This window comes from Nannospalax galili, unplaced genomic scaffold (genome assembly GCF_000622305.1).
Source record: "Nannospalax galili isolate Female #2095 unplaced genomic scaffold, S.galili_v1.0 scaffold263, whole genome shotgun sequence".
Classification (NCBI taxonomy): Eukaryota; Metazoa; Chordata; class Mammalia; order Rodentia; family Spalacidae; genus Nannospalax; species Nannospalax galili.
In genome coordinates, this window is record NW_008350402.1 from 137,245 (window position 1) to 153,014 (window position 15,770).

Here is a 15,770-nt window from a genome sequence, read left to right on the forward strand (position 1 = left end):
ATGGATTTAGGTCAAAGGTCAGGCATCAGGAGAGACATTGGGAGCTGAGGCATTTTGTGAGTTGAGGACCAGCAGGTCTAACTCCAAACCTGGACTGATCTGGGGGTGAGAATGGGGATACAAATGACACCCCAAGAATCACAGCTTTCCTGAAGCAGTAGTTCTCAGATAACATTCACCATGACATGCAGGTCAGACACTTTGCAGGCAGGTACAGGTCACATGTCACTTCCTGCGGCTCCTTCTGTCTCATGGCAGGGACTTCCTGTGATGCAGTGGGGGAGGGCCTGCTGATGTCCATCTCTGGTTCTCCACAGCAGATAATCCACCTGATTTGTGACATGTTCACATGACACAGTCGAGCCCACAGCAGGCCTAAGCCCTGACTTGGAGCAATAATGCTGCAACTGCACGACATTGGCCAAGTCCCCAGACCCCATGGGCTGTGGCTTCTGTGACTGCAGAGCATGAATGGTGGTGGTGGCTGTCTTATACATTTTGGGGGAAAATTAAATTAAATAATGTTAAAGGGTGCTTGGCACTGACACCCTAATGATAACGCCACTGCAGTTGTTCGATCATCAAGTCAGATGTGTTCAAGCAGAAAGTCAGCTATTCAAGTATGTGGGTTGTGGGAAATATGTTATCCAAATATATTTTAGAATCCAAAAAACCCAAACACACAAATATGAAATGAGTTAAACCCCAGAACCCAGTGCCCAATGGTCCTTTCAAGGGGCACTGAAGGATTTTCATCTCCATAAAAGGTTTCATTGTTCTTTTGGGTTGTTGACTTTTATTATTATTATTTTAAATGCAGGGTCTTACTCTGTAGCCCAGGATAGCCTCCAACTTGCCACCCTCCTGCTTCAGCCTCCTCAGTACTTGGATTACAGGTGCGTGCCACTCCGCCAGGCTACCATAGAGGATTTTGATGGCAGTAAGGGGCTGGGGCTCTGTATTTTGATGGGAGGAATCCATGAGGTTGGAAAGCGTTCTCAAACTCCCATCACCTTTGAATCTTGCTGTTGAGGCCCCTAGTTTAGCTAAAGCACAGTTCTCAGCCTTGGCTTCACAGTGCCACACAGTCCACAGCTGGACATGTCTTGTGGCAGCTGTTTTAACATATTGTGGCCTCTCTGGTCTCTGTCACATAGATGTCGGTAGAGCCAGTCCTCCATTGCAACACCAGAAATGTCTCTAAACACTGTCAGTTGGCCCCTGGAGGGGCAACACCACCCCTGACTGAGAACTACTACATTGAAATAAAGGCATATAATAGGGGAAGAAAGATGTTTTTAATATGTCAAAATTAGTTGCATAGTAATATATATTAAAAGATAGCTTCAGTAAATTAAATATTTAATGAAAGGAGTCGAGTTTGGAAAACTAAAAATTTCAAAAGTATTTTCTAATGATTTTTTAGCTCATCAACTTTCTGAAGTAAATTGTGATTATATCAGCATCATTAGGAGTTACAGTTTATTTCCATTAAAGGATATATTTAACAAAATATCAAAGAATCTTCGAACCAAAGAGTTAATCTTTTTAAACTCTTGGTTATCACTTTGACTTGTTTTCAAAAACAGCATATGACCTCATACTGTATATAAATATTAACTCAAAGTGGATCAAAGATCTAAATGCAAGAGCAAAAACTATAAAATTCTTAGAAAAAAGCAAAGACATAAATCTTTGTGACTCTGGATTAGGCAATGGTTCCTTAGATATGGCACAAAAACAACGAGCAACAAGAGAAAAAAATGGATGAACTTCACCAAAATTAGAAACATTTGTGTTTCAAAGGACACTGGTGAAAAGATGAATTGGGAGAAATGCTTGTAAATCATGTATCTGATAAGGGTCCAATATCCAGAATGCATAAATATCTCAGGACACAATAATATAAGACAAACAATACAATTATAAAAATGGGCAAAAGATCTGAATAGATGCTTCTTCTAAGAACACATAAAATTCCCAACGAGGGGTCAGGGAGATGGCTCAGTTGGTTAAGTGCCTGCTGCACAGCATAAGGACCTGAGTTTGATCCTCAGCACCCGTGTGAAGCAATGTGTACCTATAATCTCAGTGCTGGGAAGATGGAGACAGAATTCCTGGAGCTGGCTGGTCATCCAGCCTAGCCTAATTGGTGAGCTCCAGATTCAATAAGAGACCCTGTCTCAATAAATAATAAATAAATAGATAAATAAATAAATAAAGTGGGGAGTTGGAGAGATGTGTCAGAAGTTAAGAGCGTGTATTGCTTTTGCAGAGGAACTGAGTTCAATTCATAGCACCCATGTCAGGCGGACTCACAACCACCTGTAACTCTAGCTTCAGGGGGGATCTGATGCCTCTGGTTTCTATGGCACTTGTACGCATGTGCATATACCTATATATAGACACACACATATTTTTTAAAAAATAAAGTTGATGTGCACATGGACTCATAAATAAGAAGACATGAAGCCAGGCAAGTAGTGGGGAATGGGTGGGGGTGCTGACAACACAGCAGACAGCAGGGATATCAGAGTATAAGGGCTCTAGTGGGGGGAGGGAGGCTATGGGAGGGTGCTATCTGGGAAGTGGGTGTATAGTCAAGTGAAATGGTTTGGGATGTTCTGTGTGATACACACACACACACACAAATCAACAAATTTTTTAAAAATGTATTATATTTGAGGAAGAACCATGGAAATTTACGCCATGCTAATTAGTAGAGGTGATAAACAATACCATTGAAATCTGCCCGATGACTTTATAGACATACACAAGTGCCACGGATCCAAGTGCAACCAATTATGACTAGTAATAATCAGATACATACAGATTAGAGATGCAAGCGCCAACATCTCAGTGTTAGTAGCAAACATGACCATTGAAATCTACGTGATAACTTTAAATCCATGCTCAGATGCCAAGGAGCTCAGAAAATAACCCACTGTGACTAGTAATAATCAGATACATACAGATTAGAGATGCAAGCGCCAGCATCTCAGTGTTAGTAGCAAAAACAATGAGTCTGTCTGCAGGGAAAAATATACTCTAAAATGAAATGGAGATCTTTTTTAAAGGTTAAAACCTCATTTAATTTTATGTCTTACAGGGTTTATACTGAGTACAATATTGTGTAACTGTAATAATTCAACTGTAAACCTAAAAATGTACAGCCAATTTTGTAAGAGATGCAGCCTAGCTCAGAAAATTGTTATTGAATGTGTCAGTGCTGATGTAATGAAATGCTTCTTCTTCTAAGCATGTTGTTATTAAATAAATAAATGAAAAATTTTAAATTATTTAAAAAATTCCTGAGAAGTTGGGTGTGGTGGCATATGCCTTTAACATTAGGTGAGACAAAAGGTTAGTTTGAGGCCATGCTGGACTACACAGTGAGACTGTCTCAAAAGAAAAGCAAAGCCAAAAAACCCTCCCAAAGATGTCTAAGAAGCACATGGAAAGATACTCAACACCATTAGCCGCCAGGGAAATGCAAATCAAGCCCAAGGTGAGGCAAATCACAGCCACCAGATGGGCCCAATAAAGAGCTCAGATAATAACAAATGTTGGCAAGAATGTAGTGAAATTGGAACTTTGTTGCTAATAAGCATGTAATATGATATTGCCTCTTTGGAAAACAGTCTGTCAGTTTCTGAAAAAGTTAAACATAAAATTACCATATGGCCCAGAAATTGCCCTTGTAGGTGGAAAAAATTTCAAAACATAGGTTCACCCCCAAATTGTATACAAATGTACATAAGAGCATTATTCATAATGGCCAAAACAGTAAATTAAATGTCTATTTATGATGGATGGATAAACAAAATGTGGTCAATCTATGCAACTGAATATTACTGAGCCATGAAAAGGAACAAAGCACTACAACATGAGTGAACTTTGAAAATATGCTAAGTGAAAGAAGTCAGATACAAAAGGCCAATATTATGTGCTTTAAATTATGATGTCCAGAACAGCTCAATCTGTAGAGACAGAAAGCACCTAGATGGTGGCTCCAGGGCTAGTACTACAGACAGAACCATCTCCTATCTCTAAATCATATGCTGGATCCCTAACTCCCAATGTGACTGTTTGGGAGATGGGACCCCTGTAGAGGTAATAAAGGGTAAATGAGCCCTAACGGGGATTAGTGTCCTTCTAAGAGATTGCTGTGTACCCTCAAGCATCCGCCACGGGAGGTCACAAAGAGAAGTCAGCTGACCCAGAAAGAGGTCCTCCATCAGAAACCACCTTTCCAGACCCCAGGATGGGGCTTCTTGGCCTACAGAGCTTGGGAAATAGGCTTCTGGTGCTCAAGCCTGGCAGTCTGCAGCGCTCCATTACAGCAGCCCGAGTTAAGCGGTCTGAGAGCGCTGGAGCAGGGAACCAGCAGTGACAGCAAGTTTCTTTTAGATTTGATGGAAATACTTTAAAGTTCACTGTGGTGAAATGTTAGATAACTGTAAGTCTTGTTTCAAAATTGAATTGTCTACTTTAAATGAGTATATCGTGGTATGTGAATTATATCTTTAAAACAAAAAGCTAGGTTTTTTGTTTTTTTTTTTTTCCAATGGCAGATGTTACCTGGAAAAGAATCATGAAAATAGTTAAAGTAATGACTGAACTAAGTGGTCTTGGGATGCTGAGAAGTGAACTGAGGCTGTTCTTGGTCCAGTGGCCAGCAGTGATGCTGAGACTGGCCAGGCCAGAGCCAGCCAGATCGAAAATGTGGCAGTATCTTACAGCGTGATACACTCTGGGGTGGACATGAACAGAGAAGGAGATAACAGGGAGAAGATACTTCTTTGGATCACCTACAATGGTTAGAACCTAAACACGGGCTAGCCAACAGGTGGGGAAGTATCCTTACCACCCTCTTGTTGGTCAGGGGAATATCTGATGACCACATATATGTAGAAATGTATCCTTCATTCCTTTATTTTTTTGTTGACTCAACAAACATATACTGGAAGAGCCCAGGCAGTATGTGAGGAAGTTGAGTTATGACTCAGCTGGGTAGAACAGAGACTGGGGTGGTGGGGAGGTGGAGGAACTAACGAAGAAAAGTCTCACTCACTCATGGTCCTTCCCTGAATAATATGGTGGTCAAAGTCTTAAAGGGGGTCACTCACTGAAGAGTGATCTGTTACCAGGCTGTGCATCCTCACCTGTAAAGGTTCCATGGTGTCTGTAGGCAAGCAGAGACCTTTAACCTCTAAGGAATCTGAATCCCATTCTCCATTCTCAAGCACTATCTACAGAGTGCGTGCAAAGGAAAGTGAGTGAGTTCTCGCCCCACCACAGAGGCTCTCATTCTGTATTATGGGGGAAAGTCATTGTATGTTTTAAAGGGGGATTCTAGATACTCTCTGATCTTAGCTTAAAATGACAGCTGTGAGACTTCTGGGAGAATAGCGATGACTGTGACATATGGCTTTTGATCCCATGCTACCCAGCTCCAGCAAACTGCTGACATGAAGGAATGTGGATGCGGTGATTAGATCTGCTTGTTTTAATGTGAAATCTCTAGGGTCTGGAGAGATGGCTCAGTGGTTAAGAGCACTGACTGCTCTTGTAGAGGACCCAGGTTTGATTCCCAGCATCCACATGACGGCTAACAACTGTAATTCCAGGGGATCCATGTCATGCAATGTCCGAGGAGGTCAGAAGAGGGTGTTGGATTCCCCTGGAACTGGAGTTATGGACAGTTGTTAACCACCATGTGGGTCCTGGGAACTGAGCCTGGGTCCTCTGCAAGAACAGCCAGTGCTCTTAACCACTGAGTTATCTCTCCAGCCCCCTATTATTTATTTTTGAGACAAGGTCTCAAACTTACTATGTAGCCCAGGCTGTCCTCAAACTTGCAACCCTCCTGCTGCAGCCTCCCAAGTTTCTGGGATCACAAGTATGTGCCACCACACCCAGCTTACTTCTGGATTTTAAACAGTGACATCCTACTAACCAGTGTAACACTAAATTCGGATGCCAGGCATGGTGGGTCAGCATCTTAGTCTGATCTTTGCACCTGCTCGCTGGAGTCCAATCATCCAAAGGACAACAGAGGTTGACAGATCTTTGTTAGAGGGTCTTACGCCTTGCAAACAGGTTCCTGTAAGATGAAAGATGAATTTTCTACAATTATTGTCACTGTAGCTCATGAGGGCTGTGTAAGAAACCATCCTGGCTAGACTACTGTGGGCTCGGTAAGATGTATGTGTACTTGTCCAGGCACACAATGTACTATAAAAAAAAAAAAAAGATCACAGACTCCTGGAAGCTCTGTTATAAAATCTGAAGAGATCTCTACACTAACGATTTCAGGCTTAGAAAACTGAAGTCATTTGCCCAGTTTGCATACAGATGACAATGTTTATAATAAGCACGCTCAAGAATCTGCAGACTCTGCTTGGATGGATGGTAAACCATACATAGAATGGCCCTTAACCTGATTCTCCACAGTAACAAAAATAAACGATTGTATTGCTTTTGCCAAAGAAATCAGTGATGTCTAAAAACAAGAGGATACTCAGTGTGCCTCCTTTAGTCTGGGCACCAGGAGTGCTGGGGTTCTGCTATGTGGCTGAACCCCTCATACCCCAAAGAAGAAAGAGAGCAAGTGGGTCAGCCTTCAGGCTGGGTGCAGGGTGACACTGAGGCCTGGTGAGGGCCTTGCTGAAGTCACATGCTAGACATCCAGGCTTGTTCTGTCTATACTTTGGCAAATAGGCCTCCCCTCTTCATTGTGCTCTAGGACTATACCCCAGAAGCCAGGTGGGGTCCCATGGGAGAACCAGGTCTCATCCTAAGTGTCTGAAACTGAGGTTCCACTCCTATCAGTGACAGTGTGATATGGGTCTGAGTCTTAAGAAACCTTAGATTTTAGTAACTTAGTAAATCAAATATTCAGGTGCAACAAACATTTATAAAGTTCCACTAGTGTCAAGCAGTGCTCTGGGTACTCTTTCTTGTGTGCATACTTGTGTGTTGTATGATTGTATGAAGGAATACATGTATACATGTGTGTGTGAGGCCAGAGGTTGGCTTTGGGATTTCTTCCTCAATCACTTCTCCACCTTCTTTTTTTTTGAGATGGAGTCTCTTACTGAATTTGGAGTGTACCCATTCAGCTAAACTAGCTGCCAGCAAGCCCCAGGATCTACCTGCCTCTGCCCCCCTCCCAGTGCTGAGGTTACAGCATTCATAGCCAGAACTGACTTTTTACATGGGTGCTGGGAATCTGAAATCAGGTCCTCATGCTTGCACAGTAAATGAGCCATTTCCCCGTCCCTCAAGGTCCCTTTGATATAATCATGTTTATATGCATACACACGCATCTATATCTACACCTATGTTTTTAAAACAAAAATTAAAAATGCAAAAGCCCATCATGTGAAGTAGAAGCTGAGGGTGCAAATGGGGAGATGAAGAAGATGTTTTCTGGTTTTGTTTAGAGTGTTTCATTACAGAAGTGCAAAGTTTATTATGTTCTTGTTTCAAAACCAGGAGCCTGTACTTTTTGAAACCAGATTTCTAGCACCTCTCAAAATACTAGCTTGCATGGCAATACTGAACCTGTGTACTCACACAGGCATTAATTGGCAAAGCCAAAAGGCAGATGCCCTTTAGACAAACTCCCCCTTGCCTTGGTTCTCCACCGCTCCCTACTGTCTCTCCAACAGGAGGCCAAACTGGTTACTCTGTGTGACTGGTTTAGCTGTTGTTTTTCTTCCTCAAAGTTTAAGTGGCAAGTGAAATTCTTTCATATACACTGAATTGCTTTATATATAGTCAATTTCTTCGTATATAGGTCTTTCCAATATTGGAAGAGTAAAAGATGAGTCATGTTGACTACAGACCCATCTTCCTTCCTTCATCCGAATTTCCTCCCAGATGTTATGGCTACCTGGTTTGCTCCCTTGAGGGTAAAAAGTGCTCATAAGAGAGGGAATAGGCTGGGGGCAAGAAATCAAGTTCAAGCTCTACCCAGAGCAGTATCTTTTCTTTTGAAGACTATGAGACAAGATTTTAACATTTGACTCAATTTGGACAGTGAAAAACTAGGTATTATTCTGCATTCTCCATTTGTTATTTAAAATTCCAGAATTGAAAAAAAAGTGGTATGTCTGTCTGGGGGCAGGTGCTCTATTAGGGGGTTGGGGTGGGGAAGCAACAAGGAGGGATGGGGGATGGTTGATCTTGCAGCCTGAAAGGAGTGAGACCTGAGAGAAAGGACTCTGGTTCCAGGGGCAGAAAGGAGGGGGTTCTGGGAAGCACACAGGGTGAAGGGTAGTGAGAGGTGTCAGGGAGCCAGGAGACAAGGGTGGGGTGGGGACACTGCAGCCTGGCCTGCCTCTCATCCTAGCCTGCCAGGCCCATCCCCAGCTCTGCACACGCTGCCCGGCAGTGTTTCTAAGGATGAGAGCCTATTTTTAGAGGAGAGATTTATTCCTTTCCATTTCAACTGTTTACTTCTGTCCTGGGCTTGCAATTCTGCCGGTTTGTGTTACAAGGGAGGACCACAGCCCATGGACCAAACTTGGCTTCTCCCAGGATAGCCAGGCCTGCCCTGTGCCTTGCAGGACCCCATCTCAGGCATGGGAAGAGAGGATTGCATCTGCGGTGTGACGGGAAGCCCTAGGTCCTCGCCCTGACTTCTCTGATGACTGCGGTGTGACCTTCGGTGAGCTCCTTACCCCTCTCAGGTCACAGTCTTGTCATTACTTTGATTTTTCATCACTAAAATGGTCATAATGACACTCATGAGCCTGGCATAAAGGCTTGGTAAAAGGAAGCACATGTCCATGAGAACTCCACAGTCAAGGTCTTTTCCCCGTATCTGTGTGTGTGTGTGTGTGTGTGTAGTTGATGGCTCCAAAGTGTTCTTGCAGCTTTGGGTCTATGGTTCTAGGTGTGCCCCTCCATCCTTTCTTCCTTCAATCCTGGCTACCTGTTTTCAGAACCCTTGACACATGAGCACAGAAAGGCAAGGTCTGCTGAATGTGGTTTGCCACGTGGTTTGCTGGTTAATAGCAGTGGGATTCCCTACATTAGCTTCTTCCCATCTATAGAGTGACATTGACCTCTGCCCCATGAGGACCAATCACAGAATCTTTGTGGAGATTCTATGAGATGATGCCCATAAAATTCAGAGCCCTGACCATGCAAGAACATGTCCATAGAGAATCATGATGTCATGTCAGGCCTTGTGGACGGCCTGCTTTCCATTGGTGTTTCTGTGGTGATACTGTGTCACAAATTCCCAACAGCTGACTTTAAAATCAATTCTTAGAATCTGATTCCTTTATAAGGTTGGGATTACTTGACCACCTCCTCCCCTGCCAATATGTGGATCCTTTTACAGAGAGAGCTTTTTAAATAGTACATTTTCCCCCAAAATGTCTCATTAGCAAGTGATAATAATAGTTAAATTATTTGTTTGGGTAGAGTCTTAATTTCTTGTTTATATATATATCAGTTTTTATCTTTTATGTGTGTGTGTGTGTGTGTGTGTGTGTGGTGTATACACGTTGCTCACGTGTGTGCCGATGTGCTTGCTAGTTTCTGCCCATGTGGAGGCCAGAGGCTGATACAGGGTCTCTCACTGAACATGGAGCTCACTGACTGGTTAGACTGTCTAGCCAATGAGCTCCAAGGAATCCGCTTTTCCCAGTCCCTAGCACTGGGAACTCAGGGGAGAGCCTTATCTCCTCGCATTTTCATTCGGGCTCATGCTTATAAGGCAAACATTTGCTAACTGAACTTTCTCCCCAGCCCTGTTCCTCTCAGCCTCAGTTTCCCCATCCTTAAAATGGAGCTAAATGCTGAACCCTCTCAGAGGGCTTGGTCCATATAACACTTGACCTATGAACTGTTGAGTGTCTGTGAATCATGTTAAGAGCCAGCCCAGTGTTGTGGGCACACGTCACCATTCCCAAGCCCATTTCCCTCACTGCACAGCACAAGCACAAAGGGATCTGAGTGGAGGAGTTGGCAGAGAGCTTCAGGGCATCATCCACTTAACCATAGAGAGAGAGAAAGGACAGATCCTCCAGGGAGTTAGTCAACAGCGAATACTTTTAGCCATGAGGCATTCCTTTCCTGCGGGACTCCAGGGCAACAATCTCATGATAAGCTCGAGTTTTTCCAGAGCAAGAGATATAAAGTTGAGAGGACTTTTTTTTTTTAAATGTGCACAAGTTTGGAATCTTCTGCTGCAAACAGAGTTGCTTTCCAAGTGTTCCTACTCCACTCTGTCACATGACATCGGCTTAACAATTGCATAAGCTCAAACGTCACCCTCTGAAGTATTTGCTGTCTTCAGGTGGTAAGACAGCCAGGAGGGGCTCGGAGAATCCTGTGTGGGTAGAGTGTCCAAGACCATCTGGACCAACTGGGTCTGTTTTACAGAGAGGGGAACTGAGAGCCAAACAGGAAGAAATGTAGGCCTGGGTCCAAAATAGAGACAGGACTGAGCAGGGCCTTCTGTGTCTCCAACTCTTTCCAGAAAGAAAGGGAATGGTTTGCATAGGGCACTCTCTGAAACCACAAAACCAGAGCACATCTGTGGCCCAGACTCACCTAAAGCCCCCAGACTCCTAGAAAGCCTTAGAAAGGTGACTAGGGTGTGAACTCCAGGACCCTTCCCCGCTCTGCCACTGCCTGCGTGTGGGAGCTGGACAACTCTCACAACTGCTTCATCCATAAAATGGGGATGAAAAGAGTATCTGCCTGCTTTGGACCATGATGAAGTTAAGCGAGCTATGTCTCCAAAGTGCTTCGAACAGTGCATGTTCATGGTTAAGTTCCACAGCAGCACCTTGTCATAAAAATAAACTCAGGAGTGTGGAGTTCACCCAGGGGCAGTGCCTGGGCACCAGGGGACCTGTATCTGCTCTAGTTCTGTCTGGACATCTGCTCTATGGGGAGGTTCCTTTCCCTTTGGGTCTGATCCTGATCCATAAAGAGGGAATCAGGCACCTACTGGGCTACACCCCCCGCTCCTGGCCTCCATGCCTTTGGCCTTTCCCAGAACCCTGATTGCAGGGCTGGGCCCCTGCCCAGTGAAACTGGAGCTGGAATGTTCTGTTCTGGGGTGGAGGGAATTCACCTGACCTCTCAAAATTCATAAGTGTTTTGCAAATCAGGTAAGAGAACCCAGTTCAGTGAAGGGGCCAATTGTATAGCTGTGACAGGAACCCAAGGGTTCCCCTATCTCTTTTCCTCTCCAGTTTCTCTTTTCTTTTTCTTGAACTAAGAGAAAAAAGGAGGTCTTTGAAAATGTCACTTTTGAAACCACAGTAGTTGCGAATCATGGGTCTCGGATGGCCCCGTGCCTGCTCCAGGATCTATATTCACAACTGCTTCTACCCAGCCAGTTTGCAATCTGACTCCTGGCACCCTGTCCTGTGACCACGTGAGCTGGGCCGCAATCTGAGCCTCATGTACCCTGTTCCTCCCTCCTGGGGGCACCCACAGAGTGGCCTCTTCCTGCTACCTTCGAGGTAGAGCTGGCTGCATGGTTCAGAGGCCCTGGGAACTTCTGCTGAGGCCACACAGCTTGGGGTAGCGGGCCCTGTGGGAGCTCTTTGTCACTTTAGGGGTGAATAGGGCACCTAGCCAGGGCCTCAGCATCATCCTTGGGAGTGACAGTCTCCCTCCTCACTACTGGGGTTCTGTCTGAACTTTGTCATCACCTGTTGTTTGTAGACACAGCCTCGTCTGACCTCATCCCTATCCAGGATCTCAGGGTGACTCCAACAGAGCAAAAGTCTAGGATGTCTGGGGTGATGATGATAGTCACACTTCTCCTGGGAACGCAGAGATTCAAGTGCATCACATCACATGTAGCGAGCATTCTTCCTTACCTTCAAGAAAGCATCTGTCCCCAGCAGCTCCCAGGACACAGGACTCCCACGTGAGCCCTTTACACTCATGTCTGGCGGGCAGCTGGATGAACTCCTGAACCACCAAGCCACATGGAATCACTGCCCTTTGAAGGATCCCAGGCCACCAAGCAAAGATCAAACTGACTGTCTTGCCACCCCAACTCCTTTATATAGTCCATTCCCTTTCCAATCATATCCAACCTTTCATAGAAACCACACCAAAACTGCCTTCCCAGCAAATGCAAGGAACTGCACTCAACTGGAATTCCTTGCTTTCATTCTTGACTTAGCCCAGGGCCATGCTCTAACATCGCCTGCTCTGTAGACTGTCCCACCAGAAGGAAGTCATTTCCGCTCTGAGCGACATCTGCCCCAGACGTGATCCAGATGGCATACCTTGAGCTAACTAGGGGCAGGATCCATGCCAGGTTCCAATGCTGGTACCCAGTACCAGGTTAACTAGAGGGAACCATCTGGCCTGTATTCTCACTCCTAAAAGTATACTCTCTTGTAATTCTATGCAACCGTGGTCTAGAATAGAATTGGAATGGACAATTTCACAGATGAAGCATTGCTGTTTTCATTGAAACATGGGCTGATAGAGGAAGCAGGGGAAGGAGGAGGGGCCCAAGACTCTGCATCAGGACCACTTTACAATCAACTTGAGCAGTCCCACCAGGAAAGCATCTCCTTGTGATTAAACAGGAAACCATTGTAAACAGCAAGATGAGGATCTATTGCCAGAAGGATGTGTCACTCCATGGGACCTGAGACCAGCCCCTAAATTACGATGCTGGGCTATCTGGAAAGAAACCAAGTCTATAGGTAAAACCAGGTTAAAGGTGCCTGGAAGATGACTTCTGAACAGGACCAGCCAACTCCATCATCTCTTGGGTCAAACACTGGGGTCTGAGGGAAGACAACCAGCAGCTGCCTCTGACATGCTATGTCAGGGACAGGGCCAAAATGGGAGGTGGGACATCTAACCTCTGTCCTTGCCTTTTCTCTGCTGAGCTGTGCTGTCTGCATATCATCTGTGGTGGTTTATGGGCTAATGAGATGGTTACTGAAGTACTGTTTTCCCTATTGGTCACTGTTATGTCAGAGTTGAACAATGACTGACTTTAAAAATATGAAAGATTCTACCTCTAATTAAGAACCTATCCAGTGGAATGACTGACTTCAGTAGCTTTCACTTCTACTTTCACTGTGCTTGATTCCTGGTATGTAGTTAAAGGATGGAGACCTGTCCAGGAGGCTGCTGGGAATGCCTCCCTCGGTCCTGCTCACAGCTCCAGTGGGACTTGCCAAATAACACAGCACTGGAGCCCTCTGCCTCTTAATCCTGGGTGTCCTGACAGCACAGGTGAATTCAAAGCATTAAAGAACTTCTGAAATTTGCCAACTATAAAATTTGCTGATAAAACACCAAACCCATGAGAGACGCTCTTCTTGTCCTTTATTGCTCAGATGATTTGTTCCAGGACATGTTCTCTGCCACATAGAAGCAGCAAGCTCGCTAGAGAAGTGCAATGACCCTTTGAAGAGGGTGACAGTGCTGCAGGGGCATGGTTCTCTAGAAGCCTGTGTGTGCTCTGAATCGGGGGCCACATGTGGCTCTGTTTCCCTCACAGTCGAGATCCACAGCTCCAGGATTCAAGGCTGGACACTGACTGGAGCGATAGCACTTGGTGTTACCCTGAGTGGCATATTAGCAACATTTTTTCTTCTTGTTCTGTTGATCTTCTGGCCTCCTTGTCTAGAAGCCTCATTTCTAAAGAAGCAATGCTTTCTTTGAGGAATGGTGCTTTGACAGGAGGCACAATGATTCCATTGATCAGGAAATGAAGACTGTCAACTGGCTGCTGGGGTTCCTTGTGCTTCAGAATCAATAAGTGAAGAAAGGGTCACAGTGCTGATTGGAGTGACTGACCTAACTACCAACTACTCTGCAATGGAGGTACGGAAGATGGGAGAATCCTTGGGGTGTCTCCTTGGACTGCTATGCTCTGTGAGGAAAATCAATGGAAAACTTGAACAGCCTATTCCAAGAAGGACTGTTCAGCCCAGACCCTTTGGGGATGGAGCTGAGGATCACCCTGTCAGGTGAAGAACCACAGCCAGTGGAAGTGCTTACGGAGGGCAGAGGCACTGCAGAACAATAGAAGCAGGTGGTGATAAATACCAGCTACCTCCATCTGACCAGCCAGAGAAACCAGGACTGCAATTGTCATGAGTATTTGCACCTTGTTTTCTGAACATGAGTGCAGATAGCAAATATCATTGCTCCCCCGTACCCCCACCCCCGGCCCCGTCTACAAGGGCAGCCAGTGCTCTTGACCACTGAGCAATCTCTCTAGACCCTATCACAGCATTTAAGTATTACTTTTCCATCATAGCATTTAAGTTATAGGGTATCAAGGAGAGAAGTAAGGAGACATTTTTTTTGTTGTACAGTTAAGGCCTGCTATCATCTTTATTTGCAAGTGACCTCTGGTTTGAAGAGTTGCATACAGATGCCAAGTTAACAGAGAGGTGACTTGTGATGGTTCATGAGTCAACTTGCCTGGGTCACTAATTCTCAGACGTTTGGTCAAGTGTTATTCTAATTGTATCTGAGGTGTTTCTGGAGGAGATTAACATTTGCATCTGTAGACTGAGTCAGGCAGATGGCCTCCATGATATGGGAGGGCCTATCCCATATGAGGGCCTAAATAGAACAGAGAAGCTGATCGCCCCCCCCAGCAGGGGGGATTGCAACCTGCCTAACTGCCTGGATTGAATAATTGTGTGTGTGTGTGTGTGTGTGTGTGTGTGTGTTTTCTGTGTTTGGATGTAAAACATGGGCTCTTTCTAAGTCTTCATCCTACCAGCGTTTAGACCAGAGCAAGGTCATCAGCTCTCCAGATCTCCAGCTTGCCAACTGCAGATCTCAAGGCTTATCAGCCTCTGAAATCACATGAGTTGGTTGCTCATATATCTCAATAGGATAGGTATGCATTATATATTCACACACACACACACACACACACACACACACACACACACACTATTGGTTCTGTTTTTCTGGAGAATCATGAGTAATGCAACGCTTTAAAAATAGCCCCGCTGAGGCCACATCATTCCAGTGCACTGTCATATAAGGAGACAGACAGTGGGGCGCACCCACCTACCCACCCGATGTGGTCATGGCACTGGCCCCTCTCCCGGGTGCCAGGGCACAGCTCTTCCTCCAGGTATCAGGGCACTGCTCCTCCCCCAGATGCCAGGGCACTGCCCCTCTCTCAGGTGCCAGGAACCCCCGTCTGTGACTGTCTTTTGTACTACTCACATCAGGGTCAAGCTCATCCAGCTCATTTTCCAGCGTTCTGAGCTCCTCCTCTGTGAGGGCTCCTAGGATCTCATCCTCATCTAGGTCCCTGTATTTCTCTAGCTCTCGTCTATAGGACATGGTGGAGGGACTGGTCTTTGTCTTCTGAGTTTCTCTGTTGATTGATGACCTGCCAGAAAGAGGAAGAATTTTAGATTCTTGCTAGATTTGTTCTCAAGCAAAAGGATGCTTGTCACTCACATGGTGGGATATATTTAACGGTGGCTAATTTGGATTAGCTCTCTACCTCTCCTCCAACAAAGTGAAAGTCCCAAGGGCAAGCAATTTAATGGGTTTTATTTCTTTGGGGTGTGTGTGGACGTCAGAGGATAGCCTTGGGTGTCAGTCCTAGCTGTTTGTCTTTGCTGTTCACCACTGTGTACGCCAGGCTAGCTGGTCTGCAAGCTCCCAGGGACTGTCCTATCTCTGCCTCCCATCTCTCTATAGGAGCCCTGGGATTAGATGTGTCCTCACTATGACACTTGGATTTACATGAGTTCTGAGGATTCAAACTCAGG

The 15,770-nt window shown here is 45.2% G+C and overlaps 1 protein-coding gene across 1 annotated transcript in view; it reads right to left on the minus strand.

The window, feature by feature from the left end:
* Tmod1 (tropomodulin 1) overlaps positions 1 to 15,770 on the minus strand; it is an 81,702-nt gene that overhangs the window by 42,907 nt on the left and 23,025 nt on the right. Inside the window, exon 2 of the mRNA XM_008847661.3 lies at positions 15,214 to 15,382. Coding sequence (XP_008845883.1) covers positions 15,214 to 15,333 — 120 coding nt within the window. The 5' untranslated portion in view covers positions 15,334 to 15,382. The remainder of the gene's footprint in view (positions 1 to 15,213; positions 15,383 to 15,770) is intronic.